Below are 20,279 nucleotides of genomic sequence, written 5' to 3'. Positions count from 1 at the left end.
ACTGCTGTTAACTTATGTGTAGAAATTACTTGATGTTGATTGGTTAGATCTGCGTCATGCAACTGCGTTACATAATCCATCCGGGGCCACGGGGGAATCCTCAAAACAGTCAGAGATTCTTCTTCTGAACTTTACTAGTTAATCCTCCATTCCACCATCTTTCTTGCACAAAGTCTTATGAGGCAATAGCTATTTTTGTCGAGGCTCACTCCCATTTCACACTGATTGCACCTCGACCATGAGTTTCTGTACCGCCATGCAACGTCCTGTGACATCATCCGCCACACTGCTCCGATGGGCAAAGCCCTCGGCAGCACGTCTGCGTACTTTCTCATCATATGGAAACGCCCACCTATCTTCCAAGCGGGATATGCAAACCGCAACCGCCTACCGTCCTCATTCATTCCCATCTTTCCCGCCTCCCCGAAACACCGGCGGCGCCGACACTTCGATCTCAGCGGAATTCCCTCCTTCCGACATGAAATCCCACCAGAACTCATCACAAAGCACATTGTCCAATGTGAGCCTACGGGAAGGCGAAGCGCAAAAATCGAAGCCGACTTCCGCTTCTCCGTCCGCTTCCAAGACTTCCCCGAAGCCTCGTCGACCCCTTCGGGCAAGAAAGGCTGCCATGAAGTTGTCCCCAGTGGCCACTGAACAACTTCGGAAATTGATGGCACAGCCGGATCCGAAGTTCATTCGAGTGGGTGTTAAGAATCGTGGCTGCTCGGGCCTCGCCTATCACCTGGAGTACGTGGACAAGCCAGGAAAATTCGATGAGGTAGTTGAGCAGGATGGCGTGAAGGTCTTGATCGACAGCAAGGCTTTGTTCAGTATTATTGGCAGCGAAATGGACTGGCAAGAGGACAAGCTGAGCAGACGATTCGTTTTCCGCAACCCCAACATCAGTATGTGGCCCCTACAAAAATTGCAGCTTCTTAGATTCGGTTTACTGACTTATGATTACAGAGGAAGAATGTGGCTGCGGCGAATCTTTCATGGTTTAAGCACACAGCTTAAGCATTCCTTTTGATCTGTTTCTTATACGGGACCTCTCGGCGTCTTTCTTCTCGGTGCATCGGACGGCGTTTTCAAAGGGGGTTTTGGGATTCCACGACTACCCTTTTGTTTGAGTACATACGCTTGATATCCAGTTGATACCTTTACCTTTACACACTTTCATTTCGGCATTTTTCGACTGTCTCTCGTGGTCACTGTGGGTTCTTGTGGGCTCACAAGTTGACGGGCCATGTCAAGAGACAGGCTAGAGGCCCAGCCAATGAACTGTTTTTTCTTTCTTTTTCTGCAGAGTAATGATTTTGAGCTCTCGCAAGACCAACCATGTGATATCTTTGTTTATAGATTAGTCCCAACTGTGGAAGGACATTGATGATGATATGTGACATACTTACCTCAGAAAAATCACAAATTTTTACCCTAAACCTGCTTCCTCGATGCTTTATCTTTCTTTTCTATTGGTCTTGGGGCTGTAGAGCAGCGATAGTATACACTTCGTATCCTAAGATATAGTATGTCACCTGACGGGATATGGTCCGAGGCCCCGGAATGGGGTAAGTGCATCTTCAACTTGAAACACACCACCAGTCATTGCTTGTGCAGCAGCCCCAATACATTCCCTATGAAACCACAATATTTAACTCCTATCTAAAACATGTCCTCACCCTTTCTTTCTCCATACGCAGTAGGCGAACCAGACACCGAACCGCTCCTCATCACCGTCCGCTTCTCCGCCTCAATCCCCGACCTCCAACTAGACGTCCCAGACCCCGAGACCACAACAGGCGCAGGCCTAAAGCAACTAATCCGAGCCGAACTCCCAAAAACCCTTTCATCCAACCGACTACGCCTCATCTACTCCGGCCGCGGTCTTGAAGACACAGCCGCATTAACAATCTCACTAAAGCTCCCACCATCACCAAGCCGAAGCCCTCGCCCCGCAGCAGACCAACCCGAGACACCAGACGAAAATGGCAAAGGCAAGCAGCCAGTGCGCGATACCCGCCCACGCCTCTACATCCACTGCTCGATCGGCGACATCGCACTCTCAAAACAAGACCTAGCCAGCGAAGCAAGCGTGGCATCAACAGTCCTTCTACAGCAGAAGCAACAGCAAGCCAACGAAGGCAAGAAATACCCCGCCAAGGATGCTTCACCTCTACTCCCAACGTCTGCCCAACCGCGTCGCCAATTACAACCCCAGCCTCAATCAACTACCACCACACCCGCACCCCGCGGCTTCGACCGCCTCCTATCGGCGGGCTTCACAGCCGCTGAGGTCACCGCTTTGCGCTCCCAGTTCCTAGCCATGCAGTCTGTATCACGGACGCCGGATACTATGCCTACTGGGGACCAGCTTCGAGATCTTGAGGATCGCTGGATGGATGAGGGATCGACGGCGGCGCAGGTGCAGGGTGGTCTTGGTGGGGAAGGTGGACTTGGGGATGATGAGGGTGGGATTGGAGGATCGCGTGGGGCGATGGATGATATGCTTTGGGGGGCTGTTATGGGGTTCTTTTGGCCTGTTGGTTGTGCTATGTGGTTGCGCAGAGAGGAGGGAGTTTGGAGTTGGAGAAAGGGGGTTGCTGTTTGTGTCGGTGTTATTGTTAATGCTGTTTTCGGTGCGATGAGGATCATGAACTGAGGGTATTGAGGTGTGTCTTCTGGTTTTTATTATTTGGCGTTATGAGATACCCCCCAATTCAAGCTATTTGGCACTTTCCGATCAAGACTTGGGATTGTTTGGGCTGTTAACCGTCGTATTAGAGACCGGGATTGCCTACGCCAGAGAATTGGGTCTAGCTATATGAAGACTCGCCGGATGCTATCATACATAATTGCAAAACGCACGCGAGAGACAGACGATAGCCGTGCTAGTGTAGACAGACGTAAGAGCAGAAAATAAAAGGACATGAAAGATAAGGCTGAGTATACAAACGCCAGCGCGAAACCCAAGCGCTAATGGAACTTGCTGAAAATAACAGCGAAAATCAAAAGAACCAGAACCGTAATGATAGCAATAGTGATCATCCGATTGGTAGCCATCCTAAACAACACACGAGAGGTCAGCAATCACATGTTATCTAGATCAGAACGAAACAAAGGGGAGTCAGTACCTACGGGCCATGCCCCTCAAAGTCTTGATACTAGTATCAACGTATCCCTCACTCTGCTGCAAATTATTCCGAGCATTCGTGATCTGCTCCCTCTGCTCATACAGGGTGCCGAGTGTGCCGCGGGCAACATCCTCCGTCTCCAGCGCCATGCGCTGACTTTGCTGCAGTCGCGCTGAGCTGCGCTCTAGCCGGTCCGTACCGGAAAGCAACTGCTGTCTTTGTTCGAGGTGCTCATCTTGCGGCTCGTCGGTGTACCGGTCGCCGAAGAGTGCTTGCCGGTCATCCGAGTAGGACTTAAGCTTGCGCTTGATCTCGTCGATGTCGGTTGAGTAGTTGCGGAAGCGGATGTTGACTTTGGACCGGGTTGCTGAGGGGATATTCTGCTTCTCCATGCGCAGTTGGTCGAGCTTGGAATTGGTTGGGTTAGTTCTCTTGTTCTTGTGGTTGTTCGTTGTTCTCGCATTGTAGCGCATTATGACGGGTTGAGGGGCTCGGTGGACTCACCAGTTCTGTTGCTTCTTCGAGGACATGTGTTGCGTTGGCGATTGCTGATTTCCGTTGCTCGCCGCTTGCCTCGGCGATTTGGTCCAGTTTCTGGTTCAGATCGGCTTGCACCAGCTTCAACTCGTTCTCATAGCTGGCGAACATCTCCGAGCCGGCATCTGCGTTCAGTGCGTTTGACATGGTGATTGTATGATATGTGTTCTAGCTGAGTGGAAGTGAAGATCTGCTATCTTCAATGGTTGATGTGTTGATGTAGGCTCCACCTTTATCTGGGGCGGGTGACGCTGTTCAATAGTGCTGGGTGGCGGTTCAGTCAACGGATCTTATTAAGGTAGTTTCACTTTGCAAATGATGCTTAGACTGGCTTTCCTGGGGTAGTAGGGAGCACAAAGAGAAAATACTTAAAATAACCAAAGGTGCTGATAGGATTAGCAAAGGCTGGAACAGGAACGGGTGACGGTGAGACGCACGTGATTCATCCCGGGTTGCATTTGCGATATACAGATGACATCTATATATAAACTACTTTGGATCTACAACCATTACTTCTAGAAATTGAAATAAGTTGGAAATAAAAATTTGATACATAGCATTAGCGTAACACCAGGCCCACACAAAACAATTCGCCTTTTCAATAAACATCCAAGATACCCCTTTGGTATACAAGATCATGGAACTTTAGCCTCAGAGCCTTCTATTGCAGGAAATTCTTGCTATCCTGATCAACAATGATTGCACTGCGCTTGGCATCCAGGAAAAGGTCCTCGCACTCGGCAACATCAACCTCCTCAATTGCGCCGGGGTGACCATTGACGCGCGAGAGAATGCTTGCGGGGGTCAACAGCTGCAGGGCATACCGCAAGCTGACCTTGCTGCCATGCTCAGAGACCTTGTTCAAGGCAGGTTCTGTGATATTGAGGCCTTCGACCTTGGCGCGCAGCCGGATAATAGTCTTGATCTCCTCGGGGGCGTAGGGGTTGGTGGGGATGATAAGAAGACGGGCAAGCAGATCAGGGGGGATACCGTGTGCGGCGCTGATTTCGTGGGTACCGCGGATAACGGTGTGACCGCGATTGGAGGCGAGGATGACGATCGGGGAGATGCTCGATTCGAGCGCACGGTTCAGATATGTGAAGCACTCAATATCGAGCATGTGTACCTAGAGAAGAAATGGGTTAGGAACGTGATCCAATAATGCATAGGATAAACTTCTCCACATACCTCATCGATGAAGAGAACACCGGGAACCAACTCCGCGACACCCTGATCAATGTACCGGTTAACAACCTTGTTGATTTCCTGGCGCAGCTTGTCCGTAATTTCCGTCTTCTTAGGCTTCATCAGCTGGCCCATCATGCTCATCACATCTTGTCCGCCCTGGGGCCGGGCGTTGGCCATATCCAGGTCGTGAAGCGTCACATCCTGAACAATCTCCTTCTTCTTGTGAACCTCACCCTTGGGGACAGGCACATACTCCTCAGCCTCGAGATCGAATTCGGTCGCATACGCATCGGATCGCCCAACTCGCTTGCATGAGCCGGTGTTGGCTTCAATGTAGATAACATCTCCGATTGTGACACGCTCCTTCTGGATGGCTTCGTAGATGCTGGGGTCTAGGCGCAGCTTCTTGGAGCCCTTGGCGGACTTCAATCCGATGATCAGATGGCTAATCGTGCGCCCGTATCCGCCCAGTGGGTTCTCAGCCTCCTCGGGGGTAAGCTCTGTCACCTCTCCCTCATAAACTTCCTTAGTTTCGCGAACACGGAGGCCTGTCATACGTTAGCTTGTATTTCCACGCTTGCTGCGCTTTCGTTGATGTCGCATTGCATACCAATAGCTCTCCGGAAGTTCTCCATCAATGCTTCGGTCTTCTTGACCTCTGCAGAGTAGATTTCGCTGCCAACAATTGGGCAGAAAGGAACCTTGGTTCCCAGTTCCTGCGATACAGCAAGAGCCAGAGCAGTCTTTCCAGTACCAGGGCCACCGGCAAGCAGGACAGCTCGCCCAGCCATCTTCTTTGACTTAATCAAATCCACCACAACACCACATGCCTGCCCCATAGTTTGAACCGTTAGTTATCGATACCGCAAACCAGATAACCTGGTGGATTCAGCGTTGCTCTCCACTCACCTCGCGGGCAGCTCCTTGTCCCACAAATCCATCGGCATTGTTCTCTGGAGTGCCATCAGAGCGCAAGCCTAGACCCCGAATGTGTGTATGCGCAGCGGTTCTGTTCTCGCGCGAGTTGCCCTTCACTTCACTGATCTGGACCATATTTGGAAGAGGTGTGGCCGAGTAGAGCCACAGGTATTGATAAAATACGAGTCAATGGGTTGAAAAGCGGGAAGTAAAAATGAATCAAAGCTTCAAAGAAATAGCCTAGATAGAGAGGAAAGGTAACGCGATGGTTCTCTCTGAGATATGCTTCTGGCCGAAATTCGCGAGCTAGGGATCGTCAAATGAGAACGCCGCCCCTAGGGCGGTGAACTGCCCCAAATTCTTCCCTGTTGGATCTCTCCTCCGCCTGTTGTCTATTAGCGACTTTCCGGCTCTTTGCATTCTCGACACTCTGTGAGGGCCCGATACCTGTCGAGCACAATGGCAGGCCTACATACAAGATCTGCAATGGCAGCCCCCTTCTCTTTGGCCGCGGCCTTCCGAAGCCTGTCCATTGCCACACCTAAGCGGTCCTTCTCAACGACGCCGGCAACGCAATCGGTTCCGAAACTACCGGATACTGCCCCAGTCTACCCCTACGGACCATCCCAATGGTACAAGCAGGCTGACTCCGGTCTCTACGGAGGCGCTTCCATCCGATTCGGTAACAAGATCTCCAAGGGTCGCAACGCAGGCAAGACACGACGAAGCTGGAAGCCCAATGTGCGCCGAAAGAAGATCGAGAGCGAGGCTCTGGGCGAGTCGGTGTTTATCAAGGTCACTCGTCGCGCCTTGCGATCAATCTACAAGGCCAAGGGCCTAGACAACTATTTGCTGTCCGATCGGCCAACACGCCTCAAGGAGCTCGGTCCTTTCGGATGGAACCTTCGACACCAGATTATGCAGACACCGAAGATCAAGGAGCAATTTGACCAGCAGCGCAAGGCTCGCGGTATTCCTGAGCCCCCGTCATTGAGCAAATGGATGAGGGACCACAGACTGGAAATCAGGAACAAAATCGACAACCTGGATATTGACGCAATGACCAAGCCTCGCAAAACTGCGCGGAGCGCCCAGTCATATGCCCAGTAGAGCAGCTTGGACGACCTGGCGTGCTGAGGGGAATGGACAGGCGCTTGTATCACTATCCTGAAGAGCGATGGACGGTTTTTTGGGCACCACGGAATTTGTGCCATCTTTGTACGCTATCTCGTTTCTCGTGGCGGAAATGATGCTCACAGCTTTCTAATTTGGGTGCGGTCTCTTTTTTCAATTTGCATCTTGGGTCTTCTGTGTACTTATACTCCAATCTTACTTTGTGTTCACTTATCAAGATGTTTCATCTAACTCCATTCTTATGCCAAGTTTATAACATGTACAAAGAAAATATAACACTCTACCGAAATCAAAATTCTGCGGAGCCAAAGAGGAGTGGAAACATGAGCGTCTCGTCGTCAATCCCATATGCACTGCCAATCGCGTTCTCAAGCGAAGAAAAAGCCTGGGCATCCCTGTCACCCACCGATCCAGGATGCGTTGGTTCGCGGAAAAACGGACACTCTTCGGAACACATGTGACTACTCAAGCTCCCAAGCATAGTTTGATCATGCGATCCGGGCAGTTGGCCGTGGAATGCCTCACTTAAACTCCTAGGGAAATCCTCCGTGATCATCTCGCGTATCATGCGCAAAACACCCCGATGCATGATGATCGACGTGAGCAACGGCATCAGGGATTGGATATAGGAAGCAGACTCCGCAGATATGCGCCTCGGTGGCGGGTCTTCCTCCGCCGTTCCATAGAGTGGGATTTCTTTAGCTAGAACATCGAAGACATCGCGCAAAGGCTCAGCTTGAACCCATCGCTCAGCGAGAATAGCCAGCGCGGTTGAGCAGGCGCGTAATGCTTCTGGGATTTCTCGTGATCGGTAGGCGATGGTTTGATGTTGAGGTGGGGTCGCCCAGAAGCAATATAGAAGGGTTATACCTACAGCAACTTGGCTCAAGAGCTGATTACCGGACTGAGTCAGTTGATGGGGGAAAGAATAGAGGGTTTCGAATACATACCCCAGGCCATAGTTGTGCTGTCTGTCGGTCTTTTTGGAAAGTCCTAAATGTCATAGCAATCTGAACGCAAGCTGGAACCGATCGATCCCCAAAGCCATTACAGACGTTATCTTTGGTTGGCTGGTGTAATAGGAGGATCGTGTAGTTGTAAGCCATGCCAACCCATCGATCGCTCGTGTAGCTTTTGGAGGCAACATCGCTCAATAGGCGTAATTGAGACCTCCAAGAGTCCAATTCGCCCAACATGTGCTCTCTCCACGTCGTTGAGGCATCTATTTCTTTGAAATCAGACCGCATCATGGTGCTGATGATCCGGGATTGTATACGTCTGCATCGGAATAAGTGAAGTGCTGGTGAGACATGTGTTTTCTGTGATGGTGTTTCTATTTGAATAGGATTATCCCCTGATCCGTCATGGTGAAGATCTGCGTCTCCGACGTTTGAAAAAAGCTAACCTTGTCAGTGTCTTCAATGCCCTTTCCAGGGACAGATACTAAGATCGGGTAATTGGGAAATTACTTACCTCCACGCTAATATGCTCATCAATGATATTGTTAGGGATGTGGTAAATCCAACTGATAAATCGATCCAAAGCATAAGCAGACCAAAACACTCGACGGCGGGTTTGGATCCCCAAGGAAAACGCGGGGTTTGGCGCCACCGGCTCACTCTCAGCTAGATGAAGCTGGGCCATGACACAGTATCTCATCATTGCAGAGACAATGGTGACAATCATATGTGATGATGGAGAATGGAGTGCATGCAGAGTCAGAAGGAGATATGCCTGAGCATGTAGAACAGGATCCGGTTGCGCAAAAACGTGGGCAAGATATTGCATGGCAGTGTTATACAAAGACTAAGTTGTTAGTTTTTCCTTTGGTCGTAGGTGCAGCGTTGACGTGTACTTACTTGGGAAGTAGCAATGTCATCGACCGAGACTCGAGGTGTTAGAAGTAAGGCAACAGCATGCACCTAAATGCATTGAAAGTTAATAGAAATTCGAACTGTCAAGTATTTGATCCATACCATGGTTACAAAATAGTCCTTCCATAGAGACTGCTGATCCCTAGCCCTATCCATCTGCGAATGAGCCTTCCACGATTCATACCAACCGAGAAAAGTAGTGAGGTGAAGAAAGGGATATCGTGGATTAACTCGTTCCAGATATATTTGAACTAAGCGATCAGATGTCTCGGTTGAAAGCCGCGGGACACGATCTGCCTGCAATACCTGATCTGTGAGCTGCGAGAAAGTGTGGGCATTTGAACTTTCAGGCTGTGTCTGCGAAAGTCCAGAGGAATCGGTGCTTGTCAGAGTAGCTAGTATGCCAATCAATAGGCTGGAATGCCCACATTGGCCACGAGGATCTGGCAAGCCCTCCACTGCATAGGGGGATGGTAAGGCTAATGATGGGCAGGGGGCCAAAGATCGCAGCGAAACAGAATCTGATGAGGCCCTGGCCTGATCTATACTGCGAGGGTATGGTGGCCTTGGCGCAAGTGAAACCTGAGAGACATGGTCCGTTTCAGTGCTTCTTTGATGCGGAGATTCCTGCGTAGTTGTTTTCCGGCTGACAGATATATTCGCTGGCCTCTTGTGTGGAATTTGAGACTCGAGGTCTACAATTCTTTCTTCAAGAGCCCGGGTGTATCTATACAAGTAGTTAGCGGGGTACTTGCAGTATGGTTGACTCAACCTACTCGGTACTGACACGAGCCTTTCGGCTCACAGGATCACTTGAGATGCATTCTATATCCAATCAGATAAGATTATCTTGTTGTTTTTGTCGTTCTATATTTACCGTGATTCGCTGCTGTGCAATTATCACATGGCCTGCTTCCTGTACACTGGCTTTGGTTGGTTTTTTCTGCGATTCAAGGCTGTAATCGGGTACACTTACCTTTTGCTTCCGTGATCGACACCGTCGACAAGCTAGTGCTTTCTGTCTCTTTCTAGCTGAAACTGTGTTTCTTTCCATTCGGACTTGGCATTTGGTGGCTGAGTGTATCGGACTGAGATGTCCGATGAGAGTTCCATTTCGGCTCCTTCGATCCACGTGACTAAGGATCTACCAAAAGGATGAAGACTAGAAGACTTGGTTATTTTATTTTTAACTTCATTTGAATGTGTTTAGAGATACCAGACCAATTATATTCAAGGTCAAGTTCAAACCATTAGTGAATATGCCATGCAAGTTCATCGGCATGTCAAAGTCCGACGGACATCACAGCCCCCGAAATGAGTCCGAATTGACTACTTTAGATGCTCAGAGGGGTAACAATTTATTTTGAGTCTTTTCAATCTTCGCTTTTAAAATATTTCACTACAGCAAAGAAGACCAAACTATAATGCCTCAGAAAATCACTGTTGCTGTGGCGCAAGCCCGCACTCTATCTACACTTGAGTTGACCCTGGCCGCTCTTAAGCAAACCACCCAGCATGCAGCTTCAAAGGGTGTCCATCTTATTCTATTCCCAGAAGCTTATCTAGGCGGATATCCTCGCACTTGTGACTTTGGAACTGTTTTTGGCGCTCGTGAACCCCATGGCCGGGATCAATTTCTTGAATACTTCCGTGCTGCCGTTGACCTAGGCGATACGCCTGCTGGGGCGGGAGATGACTGGGTTGAGCGCAAGCTCCCCGTAGCTCAAGGTCGAGACCACCGTGGTGATGGGACAAGAGAGTTCCTCGAGCAGCTGTCCCGAGAAACGGGTGTCTTTATTGCAACTGGGTTGATTGAAAAAGCTGGGGGAGTCTGTACTGCTCCGCGCTTTATGTCGACCCACTGCGGGGTGTTCTGGGGAAAAGACGAAAGGTCATGCCAGTAAGTACATGGTTGATTTTGACAGTCAACTGTAGTCAATTTGACTTGGTGTTGAATGCAGCAGAATTGAAAGATATAGACCAATGCTGACTTGAAATTGTTGAAAAAGACTGGCTCAGAACGTCTAGTATGGGCCCAGGGTTCCCCTTCTACCCTCAAAGCTATCACTACGGAGCTCAATGGAGTCAAACTTACTATTGCCGCCGCTATCTGCTGGGAAAGCTTCATGCCTTTGCTTCGTCAAAGTCTTTATTCGCAAAATGTGAACATTTACCTCGCGCCCACAGCTGATGGCCGTGACACCTGGTTACCTCTCATGCGCACTATTGGTGGCGAAGGCCGCACTTTCGTGCTGTCTTGCAACCAGTGCGTGCGCTACAATGAACTACCATCCTGGATCACTGAGCAGGGTAAAACTACGGAAGGTACGTCGTATATGATTCCCCTCGGTTTATTCTACGTACTTGCTAAATGACCCATCATCTTTTAGAAACTTCAGACCGCTATGTCTCGCGTGGTGGCTCCTGCATCGTCGGACCCTTCGGCGAAGTCTTGGCTGAACCTATCTGGGAAGTCTCCACTGACGATGCAGCTGATGGCTCCAGCATCGAAAGTGGGCTTGTGATTTCTGATATCGACTTGGAGGATTGTGAGCGCGGTCGACTTGATATGGATGTTGCTGGCAGCTATTCAAGAGATGCATTCCGGTTAACGGTTGACGGGTTGGACTTGAACCCTCCTCCGTTCTAAGGAGCAAGTAAAAGCAATGCGGTTGTAGTAGCCTTCATAGCATTAAGAAGCCATTCAGTTTTGCATCACACGTTGCACATAGTAGATGAAAAAAAAAAATTCTGAAAATAAAAAAGGTAACAAGTGCCAAAGGAGTGTGGGCGTTATGTTCAGATGGATGTATACTAGGGCTGATCTATAAAATATATCAGGCAATATTATTTTTTCGATTTCTTCTCATCATTCTCTAATGAAAGATATAATATCGAGCCAATCAAGAGAGAATATTTATCTTACTTGTAATTAATTTCAATCCAAATATAAATTCCTACTGGATGCGGGATGTCTAAGCCCGTTGGAATGCGAGGTGGGCCGGATTCGGACGCCACATCTCGGGATCTTCGCACCCGCGTCGATCTTCAACTCTCTTACTTCAAGCCTTCCTCAACTCTTTGACCTTGCCCTCATGATTTGATTTAAACAGAAAGATTGTCCCTTGTATAACCTCACATAGGGACAAGTACACCCGCCTTCCATGCAGTTCGCGTTGCCTCCGCGGCGGAGCCCGCATACTCTACCTCTCTCCCGTTCCTCTCGAATGTCAACCTATCGCAGGAAACAACTAAAGTCGGCCGCTGTCCTAGGAGTCGCAATCTTATCCCTGATATATCTTCTCCACTACCTCTACTCCTCAAGCTCCACATCCGTTGCAGCTCCAGTGGGTGCTTCCGGTGTGGTAATCGTCACACTGCTAGACCGTCAACGTTTCAGCGAAAGCTATCTCAAAAAGATCGTTGCAAACCGGGAGGATTATGCCAAGCGTCATGGTAAGAGACACCTTTATGGAATAGCGTGGAAGAGCTTCCTTCACAATGAACTTGATCTAACCATCACCCGGGAACAGGCTACACCAACTTCTTCGTAAGTGTGTCAGATTACGACGATGCCGTTGGCGATGCTCCAATGAGCTGGGCTGTTGCACCAGCCACCCGACATGCTATGGCTACACATCCTCGCGCGGCATATTTCTTCCATCTCGCCACTCATGCGTTGATCATGAACCCTACCAAACCCCTCAAGTCTCACATTCTGGAGAAGAGCCGTCTTGAAGACTTGATGATGAAGGATGTGCCCATTGTGCCGCCAGATAGTATTATCAAGACGTTCGCACACCAGAAGGAAAAGGACGTGGACCTTATTCTCACCCAAGACAGCGAAGATTTAAACCCCGGGAGCTTCATTTTGAAGAATGGAGAGTTTGCCCGTTTCTTCTTGGATGTCTGGTTTGACCCGCTTTATCGCAACTACAACTTTGCTAAGGCGGAGACACATGGACTAGTAAGCAAGATCCTCTACTCTATTACTCTATCTCTATATAAATAGAGCCTCGAGAACATTGATTCTGACTGAAAATCTGCTAGGATCACATCATGCAGTGGCACCCAACTGTTCTTGCTCGAACCGCCTTGGTCCCTCAGCGGATTCTGGGCTCCTATAGCAGTGACTCGCCGGGTGCTTCTTTGGATGGTACCTACAAGGATGGTGACTTTGTGATCCAATTCCGTGGGTGCGATGATACAAAGGGCCGGGACTGTGTCCACGAACTAGAGCCATACTATAAGCTATGGGAGAAGAAGAAACAGATCGATTAGACAGCCTGAGGCTCAAGAACTTTATCCTTGAAGTGGCGCTTGCATTTAGGCGTCCACTGTTTCCACATGGGGGAAATGGTGTTTCTCCTGTTCATGGGTACACTATTCCAGGGTTGGTCAGGTCGTGGAGACCTCAACACATGGCGGATTTTTGTTTTTGATTGGCGTGCATACATAGCTGCAAAAAGAACACGATAATCATTCATTTTTTCTATGTCCAATACCAAAATAATACATCGCCTCATGATATCAGTAATTAGCGCATACCGTCTATCATGACAACTAGGGTTGATCGATAAGCTGTTTGGGACTTCTTTCAAGTCGTCAACAAAGGCAGTCCGATGCCTTGCTATAGTTTTCTCCTCTCCTCCACTCACACAACCACTTAGTCCATTGTGATAGTATATGGGATCGCCACAACCAGTCTGGGATTGACCATTCAACCAACTTCTTAGGCAAGGCCAGGGAAGATGACAGCGCGCTTCTTCTTGTACTTGTCACCGAACTCCTTGCGGTAGCGCTTCTCCTTCTTCCAACCCCAGCTCCACATCTGCAACCCACCAATAAGAACGAAGAACAGCACACTCCAGTTCAACTGGCTGACAAGGAAAATGCCCAACCAAGCCACGATCTCAAAGAAGTAGTTGGGGCAGGTAACAGCACTGAAACCGAATCCAGACGGAATGCCTCGCTCAGTAGTACCAGGCCGGCGGAGATTACGCAAGATGTAGTGCGCATTCAGGTTCGCCAGCTCACCAAAGACAAACAGCGCCAGTCCACCGTACACAAGGAACTGGTTGGGGGTACTGGTGGCAGCAGTCGCGTCCGGACGGAACACCCAGTAGGCGATATTGAAACCAGCCAGAACCCAGTAGTGGGCGCTGTTCTTGACGATGTTGCGGGCGGGCATGGTAGCGCTGCTGAAACGGTGCACGAAGATTGTCTCGAACTCGCGCTTCAGGAAGTGTACGCTCAGCAGCGCGCAGACGAGGAGCTGGAGGTCTGATGGCGGGGGGAGGGGCTTGTCGAAGGTGAAGTACAGGAAGGGTCGGAGTGGGAAAAGGAAGAGCGCGGGGATCAGGAGTGGGCCGAGGTATTCAATGATGAAGACGGTGCGCCAGGCAATTTGGGGTCCTGTGAGAACTATATGTTAATTTCTGTCGGTTCGCTGGGAAAACTGCGCTGATCCTAGGGGTTGGATTCGCATTGTTCATGATATGGGGTATAGACACGCACCGAGATCCTTGACGTAGATCACGCTTGAGTTGCGCATGCCAGTGTCCTCGATGGTCGTGTTGATCGAATTCGGGACCACGCTGTGGTCGCTACCCTTGGTGATTCTCATCCGGTGGGTTGAGCAACCGGATGCTGCGGAGAGCGCAGTGTGCAATTCTTCACTGGAGGCATTGAGAGGGATCTCGATTTCCTTGGGGAGCTTCCGAATGGGTTTGCCTGTTTTTAGATTAGCGATGCTTTTAGGCTACTCTCTCTGTGGTCTTGTTGAGAGCTTTGGGTAAACAATAGCTATGCATGCATACCCCTTGGCTGAACGACGAGCGTGATTTTATCAGCCGCCATGATGATAACTTAGCTCAAGCAAATATACTGCTTAAATGATGAAGCTTATTTGCGATCACCAAGAGAACTCGTTGAAATTCGCGACAGGCTAAAAAACAAGTGTAGTCCCAACAATCTACAATTGGGGCCTCGGTTGACGTCACGTGTTGACACCTGAGGCCGAATTCTCAATATCCAATGTTTGGGCTTTCCTGGGATGGCCTTCCAAGGTTGCCTTGGCAGCCTACTGAGAACAGGCAAGGGCAGCCGGCGGTTTTGCCGTTTTTATGAAAGTCGTACAATCTTTGCATCTTGGCAATTGAGCGCGTGGCTATGCTTTATGCCTGTTTCTTCGGATGATTTTTGTCTTCCGCACCCACTTCACTTGGAAATTAGACTGGCCTGTCCGCCAATGGCATATTATGTTCAATGCGGCATCTCCTCAGAAGGGCGCCGTATACGCCATTGTTTACTGGGACAACAAAGATTATATACCCTCCCAAGTCATCTGGCCTGTTAGCCCGTCCACGGAAGCTAAAAGGCAGCGAGGCGCGATGCGCATTCCAGTGGGGCAAAGTTGCAAGGCAGTGCTGGGTTTTGTGGAAGCTGAGAAAAAAACAAGCTACTGCAATATCCAATCCTAACATCAAATCAGAATCGAATGATATCGCCCCGTCTAGCCCTGGAGGCCTCAGCTCCATCTTGCACGGTTAGCCTGGCCAAACAGCATCGCCAATCAACGCCTCAACCGGGACAAACCTTAGAAGTCCACCGGGGACCTCTAGGTACCTGCCATTGTTCTTATTATTTTTTTCTGTAAGAAATTATTATTTTGCAGAGCCTGAGTTGCAGATCCTCGGATCCATTTGGCCGCTGTCATCGCTCCGATCACAGTACGCAGTTTAGACCACATCTTTCGAAACTATTAAATTGAGCCATTGGTGTTAATATAGCTCGAGGCTATTAGCTGAACTAGGCATTCGTATTCCGGATCATCCGCGGCCCATCCAATAAGTGGCTAGGCAAAGATCCCATAGGACTCGACAGGGGGATAAGCATGGGCGAATCAGAGATATTTGATTGCTTATAGCAGTGGGGCATTCCTCTTCTCCCTGGGGGGTCCACCTTGCACTAAGAATGATCAATGGAGGCGCGGCTGAACCTTCTAGGATCTGAGGTGCATTCAGCCGTAAGCATTGCTCGGCTGATGGCTCTCGGATTACTCCGTGATTCCCACGGCTTATAATTATTATATCCTATCCTATTTCCGCCGAAATGATCGCATGATGATTCACTTCTTCTTTTCTTAACTATCAGTGATTGTCTTTTTTGCTACTTTTCTATATACATGCTTGCGACTCTAAGTTGTTGCTAAGCTGTTCATCTTGTTACATCGATACTTCACCCTACCTCACTGTGCTTGAAATATACCGGTAAGCTACTGGTCGCTACCTACGATATTGTTTTTTTCTTGTATTTCTTGTTCGCCGTGTTCGACTTCTACCTTAAGCTATTTGGCCCCCGTTCAAGCTTCCCTTGAACGCTTAGTCGCAAAATACCACCCCGCTGGTATCTATGACGTTGAAGCTAACAGATTAACCACAGTTCTTACTCAAATTTCTTATATACTATTCCATTGTATCATATCATCTCAATTCACCATGTCTGAGAACGAGTCCACCTCCAGCAGCAAGATTGCTCAGCTCGAGCAAGCTGTGACTGCAGCCTTGCGGCCCTTGCCCACCCAAACTGGCGATGGTAGCTATGTACAAGAGCCAAATGTGACGGGCCTTGCTAAGGACCTGCTCCATTTTGACCTGAAAGATGCCAAAACTTTGGCGGACGTTGCCAAAAGTGCGCTGACTGGTGAGGCTGTGAATGACAGAGACTATGTCATGGAGCGCGTGATTCAGGTTTGTGTTCCCGCAAGGAATTGGCTATGTTGCCGCTCTAACTCATCTACAGCTTACTGCTGGCTTGCCTTCGACATCTCGAAATGGCAAGGAGCTGACCAATACCTTCCTCACCCAATTGTGGGGGGATCTGGAGCACCCGCCTGCCTCGTGAGTCGTGCAATGTGCTGGTGGTATGTGTGAAAAATGTCTAGTGACTGACTGGTGGTGCAGCTATCTTGGACGCGATGCGGCATACCGGAAGGCTGATGGATCTGGAAACGTAGGAATTATCCCATTATAGGTTGATAACATCTGCTAAACAGCCCCAGAACCCCTTCTGGCCTCAATTTGGTGCTGCCAGCACTCCGTATGCGCGGTCTGTTCGACCGAAGACTATGCAGCCTGCCACCCTTCCGGAGCCCGAGGCTCTTTTCGATAGTCTCCTGGCCCGGAAGGATTTCAAGGAACACCCAAACAAGATCTCTAGCGTGCTATTCTATCTTGCCTCTATTATCATTCATGGTAGGTTATTGTCTGTCGGTTGAGGTCTCTGCGATGAGAGATGACAGAATCGCCGAGGCTAACAATTCTCAGACTTATTCCAGACGGATCCCAGAGACCAAACAAAATCTTTGACATCCTCGTACTTGGACTTGTCTCCACTTTATGGTAACAACCAGAAAGAGCAAGATACAGTCAGAACATTCAAAGATGGAAAGTTGAAGCCTGACTGCTTTTCCACCAAGCGGGTTTTGGGATTCCCACCGGGCGTTGGCGTCCTTCTCATTATGTTCAACCGTTTCCATAACTCAGTTGCCACACAATTGGCAGCTATCAATGAAGGTGGTCGTTTCACGAAACCGGATGAGTCAAATGCTCAAGCTTATGCCACCTGGGATAACGACCTCTTCCAGACCGCAAGACTGGTTACCTGCGGTCTTTATGTTAACATCATTTTGAAGGATTATGTTCGGACCATTCTCAACATCAACCGAACTGACAGTGTGTGGAGTCTGGATCCCCGTGCGGAAATAAAGGATAGCTTGCTTGGCCAGGCACCTGCGCAGGCCACCGGAAACCAAGTATCTGCCGAGTTCAATCTTGTTTATCGCTGGCATTCTTGTGTCTCGGCTCGAGATGACAAATGGTCAAAGGATCTGTATAAAGAGCTATTTGATGGCAAGGATCCGAGGGATATTAGCATGCAGCAATTTACGGGTGGTCTTCGCCAATGGGAATCAAAACTCCCAGCAGATCCCCAAGAGCGCCCTTTCGCCAAATTACAACGCCAAGCAAATGGGAAATTCGACGATAATGATTTGGTCAAGATCTTCGAGGAGGGTGTTGAGGATCCTGCCGGAGCTTTCGGTGCTTTGAATGTGCCGGATGTTTTCAGAAGCATCGAGGTTCTTGGCATCAAACAGGCACGCTCTTGGAATTTGGCTACCTTGAACGAGTTCCGTCAATACTTTGGCTTGGCTTCTTACCAAACATTTGAAGAGATCAACTCAGATCCCTATATCGCGAACCAGCTTAAGCATTTCTATGACCACCCCGACCTCGTCGAGTTGTACCCTGGCCTCATTGTCGAAGAGGCCAAACAGGCTATGACCCCGGGTAGCGGTCTATGCACCAATTTTACTACCTCGAGGGCCATTCTCTCAGATGCAGTTGCCTTGGTTCGTGGCGATCGCTTCTATACTGTTGACTTCACACCGAAGCATCTAACCAACTGGGCATTCAATGAGATCAACAATGACGTCTCCGTTGACGGCGGCCAGGTCTTCTACAAACTGGTCCTGAAGGCCTTCCCTAATCATTTCCGTGGCGACTCGGTCTACGCACACTTCCCGATGGTTGTCCCCGATGAGAACAAGAAGATCTTGACCAGCCTTGGTAAGGTAAAAACCTATAGCTTTGACCGACCATTTTATAAAGCCCCGGCCCTCTTCATCAACTCCCACTCTGCTTGCACAAAAATCCTGAAAGACCAAGAAAATTTCAAGGTAGTGTGGGGTGAGAAGATCCAATTTTTGATGGAGAACAGCGGTCGTCCCTATGGCCGAGACTTCGCCTTGTCGGGCGATCTCCCTGCCAACGCAGCTTCTCGAAAGATGATCGGTGCTGCTCTGCACCGTGAAAAGTGGGAATCAGAAGTGAAAGCCTTCTACGAGGATATTACTCTGAAACTGCTCGAGCGAAACTCATTCAAGGTTGCTGGCGTCAACCAGGTCGACATCGTTCGTGATGTTGCCATTCTCGCCCAAGTTCACTTCTGTGCCAACGTCTTCTCCCTATCTCTCAAGACAGAGACAAACCCAAGAGGCGTGTTCAGCGAGCAGGAGTTGTACCAGATTCTGGCCGTGATCTTCGCTAGTATTTTCTACGATGTTGACGTATCCAAATCTTTCCAACTTTGCCAGACTGCTCGTAACGTTGCACAGAAGCTGGGTGAGTTGACGCTAGCCAACGTCGAACTCGTTTCTAAGACTGGATTTATTTCCAACCTGGTCAACCGCCTACACCGCCATGACATCTTGAGTGAATATGGCGTTCACATGATCCAACGATTGCTCGACAGCCAGTTGCCCGTTAAGGACATTGTGTGGTCGCACATTCTTCCCACGTCTGGTGCATTGGTTGCCAATCAAGGCCAGCTTTTCTCCCAGTGCATCGACTACTACCTCTCCGAAGAAGCGGCGGAGCATCTGGTAGAGATCCAGCGCTTGTCTAAAGAGGACACTCCTGAGGCCGACGAGCTCCTTGTGCGATAGTAAGTTTCTTCATATCTCAATTAGGATCTAAGAGGCCATACTAACTGTATGCAGCTTCATGGAAGGAGCGAGACTCCGATGCTCGGTAGCACTGCCACGATTCGTCACTAAGCCAACGGTGGTCGAAGATAACGGCGAGAAGGTCAATTTGAAAGCTGGCCAGGAGATCATTTGCAACTTGGTAAGTCTTTTTTGGCATACTTTCTTTTTCTTTCTCTGTCGGTATTCAGATATTAACAGACCGTGCGAAATATAGGTTGTTGCAGGCCGCGATCCTGTTGCGTTCCCCGATCCCGACAAGGTCCGTCTTGACCGCGATATGAGCCTGTACACTCACTTTGGCTTCGGTCCTCATGAATGCCTGGGCGTTAAAATGTGCCCTCTTGCACTTTCCACTATGCTCAAGGTTCTTGGGCGACTGGACAATGTCCGTCGCGCTCCCGGACCCCAAGGCCACCTAAAGAGGCTCGATGGACTGGGAGGAATCGCCATGTATATGGATGCCGAGCACAGTAGCTTCACTCCGTTCCCAGCCACTATGAAAATCCAATGGGACGGAGATCTACCTGCTAGGAAGGAGTAAAGACTGTATATATGAGAATTGCAAAGGAGTTGAGTTTTGTTTGAGAGATCTCTATGTTTATGGCTGGTTTGTATAGTGTGCATGTACTTTTCTCTTCACCGCGCATCAATAAATTTGAAGCTGGCTTTTGAATCTGAAGTCCCACACTTATCAAAAATATTTGAGAGACTGTAGGCAAGTAGATATCATGGTATATTTCTCTGTACATATGATAAAGTCCAATTGCATCATATTAAAGATTGGAAGTTGAAAGTTGGAAAGACAAGAAGATGCCTGAGGCCCAGCGGGGGGAATCAGCGGCTCCGCCCTTCTGCCTTCTGCCGGCAGCTTCTCTTCACGTTGCTCGTCCTTTCCCTCTTCTCTTCTATCAACCAACCCCTTCCTGTCATCTTTTCCTTTTGAAA

At 49.2% G+C, this 20,279-nt stretch overlaps 10 protein-coding genes across 10 annotated transcripts; 6 read left to right on the top strand and 4 right to left on the bottom strand.

Moving 5' to 3' along the window:
- Window positions 1-238: 238 nt before the first annotated feature.
- Window positions 239-1,007, top strand: isa1 (Fe-binding Fe/S cluster assembly protein ISA1; the record flags this gene model as incomplete). The annotated part of the gene is made up of 2 exons (XM_056724811.1): window positions 239-908; window positions 970-1,007. The coding sequence occupies 2 exons, from the start codon at window positions 239-241 to the stop codon at window positions 1,005-1,007; spliced, it is 708 nt and encodes a 235-aa protein (XP_056581061.1).
- Window positions 1,008-1,672: 665 nt separating this feature from the next.
- On the top strand, window positions 1,673-2,662 carry N7517_007080 (DSC3 family protein; the record flags this gene model as incomplete). Its single annotated transcript, XM_056724810.1, has 1 exon — window positions 1,673-2,662. The coding sequence occupies one exon, from the start codon at window positions 1,673-1,675 to the stop codon at window positions 2,660-2,662; it is 990 nt and encodes a 329-aa protein (XP_056581060.1).
- A 314-nt stretch (window positions 2,663-2,976) lies between these two features.
- N7517_007079 (v-SNARE protein VTI1) lies at window positions 2,977-3,818 on the bottom strand (the record flags this gene model as incomplete). Its single annotated transcript, XM_056724809.1, has 3 exons — window positions 2,977-3,064; window positions 3,135-3,541; window positions 3,639-3,818. 3 exons carry the CDS (start codon window positions 3,816-3,818, stop codon window positions 2,977-2,979), a joined length of 675 nt encoding a protein of 224 aa, XP_056581059.1.
- Window positions 3,819-4,332: 514 nt separating this feature from the next.
- rvb1 (RuvB family ATP-dependent DNA helicase pontin) lies at window positions 4,333-5,912 on the bottom strand (the record flags this gene model as incomplete). Its single annotated transcript, XM_056724808.1, has 4 exons — window positions 4,333-4,797; window positions 4,860-5,407; window positions 5,470-5,689; window positions 5,769-5,912. The coding sequence occupies 4 exons, from the start codon at window positions 5,910-5,912 to the stop codon at window positions 4,333-4,335; spliced, it is 1,377 nt and encodes a 458-aa protein (XP_056581058.1).
- A 324-nt stretch (window positions 5,913-6,236) lies between these two features.
- N7517_007077 (mitochondrial 54S ribosomal protein bL28m) lies at window positions 6,237-6,887 on the top strand (the record flags this gene model as incomplete). The annotated part of the gene is made up of 1 exon (XM_056724807.1): window positions 6,237-6,887. The coding sequence occupies one exon, from the start codon at window positions 6,237-6,239 to the stop codon at window positions 6,885-6,887; it is 651 nt and encodes a 216-aa protein (XP_056581057.1).
- Window positions 6,888-7,200: 313 nt separating this feature from the next.
- N7517_007076 (fungal specific transcription factor domain-containing protein) lies at window positions 7,201-9,839 on the bottom strand (the record flags this gene model as incomplete). The annotated part of the gene is made up of 7 exons (XM_056724806.1): window positions 7,201-7,803; window positions 7,862-8,311; window positions 8,385-8,717; window positions 8,771-8,833; window positions 8,888-9,512; window positions 9,591-9,610; window positions 9,663-9,839. The coding sequence occupies 7 exons, from the start codon at window positions 9,837-9,839 to the stop codon at window positions 7,201-7,203; spliced, it is 2,271 nt and encodes a 756-aa protein (XP_056581056.1).
- A 370-nt stretch (window positions 9,840-10,209) lies between these two features.
- N7517_007075 (uncharacterized protein) lies at window positions 10,210-11,435 on the top strand (the record flags this gene model as incomplete). Its single annotated transcript, XM_056724805.1, has 3 exons — window positions 10,210-10,614; window positions 10,795-11,110; window positions 11,176-11,435. 3 exons carry the CDS (start codon window positions 10,210-10,212, stop codon window positions 11,433-11,435), a joined length of 981 nt encoding a protein of 326 aa, XP_056581055.1.
- Window positions 11,436-11,949: 514 nt separating this feature from the next.
- N7517_007074 (putative alpha-1,6-mannosyltransferase subunit) lies at window positions 11,950-13,066 on the top strand (the record flags this gene model as incomplete). Its single annotated transcript, XM_056724804.1, has 3 exons — window positions 11,950-12,241; window positions 12,319-12,752; window positions 12,836-13,066. 3 exons carry the CDS (start codon window positions 11,950-11,952, stop codon window positions 13,064-13,066), a joined length of 957 nt encoding a protein of 318 aa, XP_056581054.1.
- A 451-nt stretch (window positions 13,067-13,517) lies between these two features.
- N7517_007073 (trans-2-enoyl-CoA reductase (NADPH) TSC13) lies at window positions 13,518-14,673 on the bottom strand (the record flags this gene model as incomplete). The annotated part of the gene is made up of 3 exons (XM_056724803.1): window positions 14,605-14,673; window positions 14,303-14,518; window positions 13,518-14,200 (listed from the first exon to the last, which is right to left on the bottom strand). The coding sequence occupies exons 1-3, from the start codon at window positions 14,642-14,644 to the stop codon at window positions 13,518-13,520; spliced, it is 939 nt and encodes a 312-aa protein (XP_056581053.1). The 5' UTR covers window positions 14,645-14,673.
- Window positions 14,674-16,284: 1,611 nt separating this feature from the next.
- N7517_007072 (peroxidase/cytochrome P450 family protein) lies at window positions 16,285-19,875 on the top strand (the record flags this gene model as incomplete). Its single annotated transcript, XM_056724802.1, has 7 exons — window positions 16,285-16,536; window positions 16,589-16,686; window positions 16,750-16,798; window positions 16,848-17,040; window positions 17,113-19,291; window positions 19,347-19,473; window positions 19,549-19,875. 7 exons carry the CDS (start codon window positions 16,285-16,287, stop codon window positions 19,873-19,875), a joined length of 3,225 nt encoding a protein of 1,074 aa, XP_056581052.1.
- Window positions 19,876-20,279: the final 404 nt, after the last annotated feature.

The sequence above is a fragment of the Penicillium concentricum genome, assembly GCF_028827145.1.
Source record: "Penicillium concentricum strain IBT 3081 chromosome Unknown utg000002l_segment0_segment0, whole genome shotgun sequence".
Taxonomy (NCBI): Eukaryota; Fungi; Ascomycota; class Eurotiomycetes; order Eurotiales; family Aspergillaceae; genus Penicillium; species Penicillium concentricum.
This window is presented reverse-complemented; position numbering and strand designations above follow the sequence as displayed.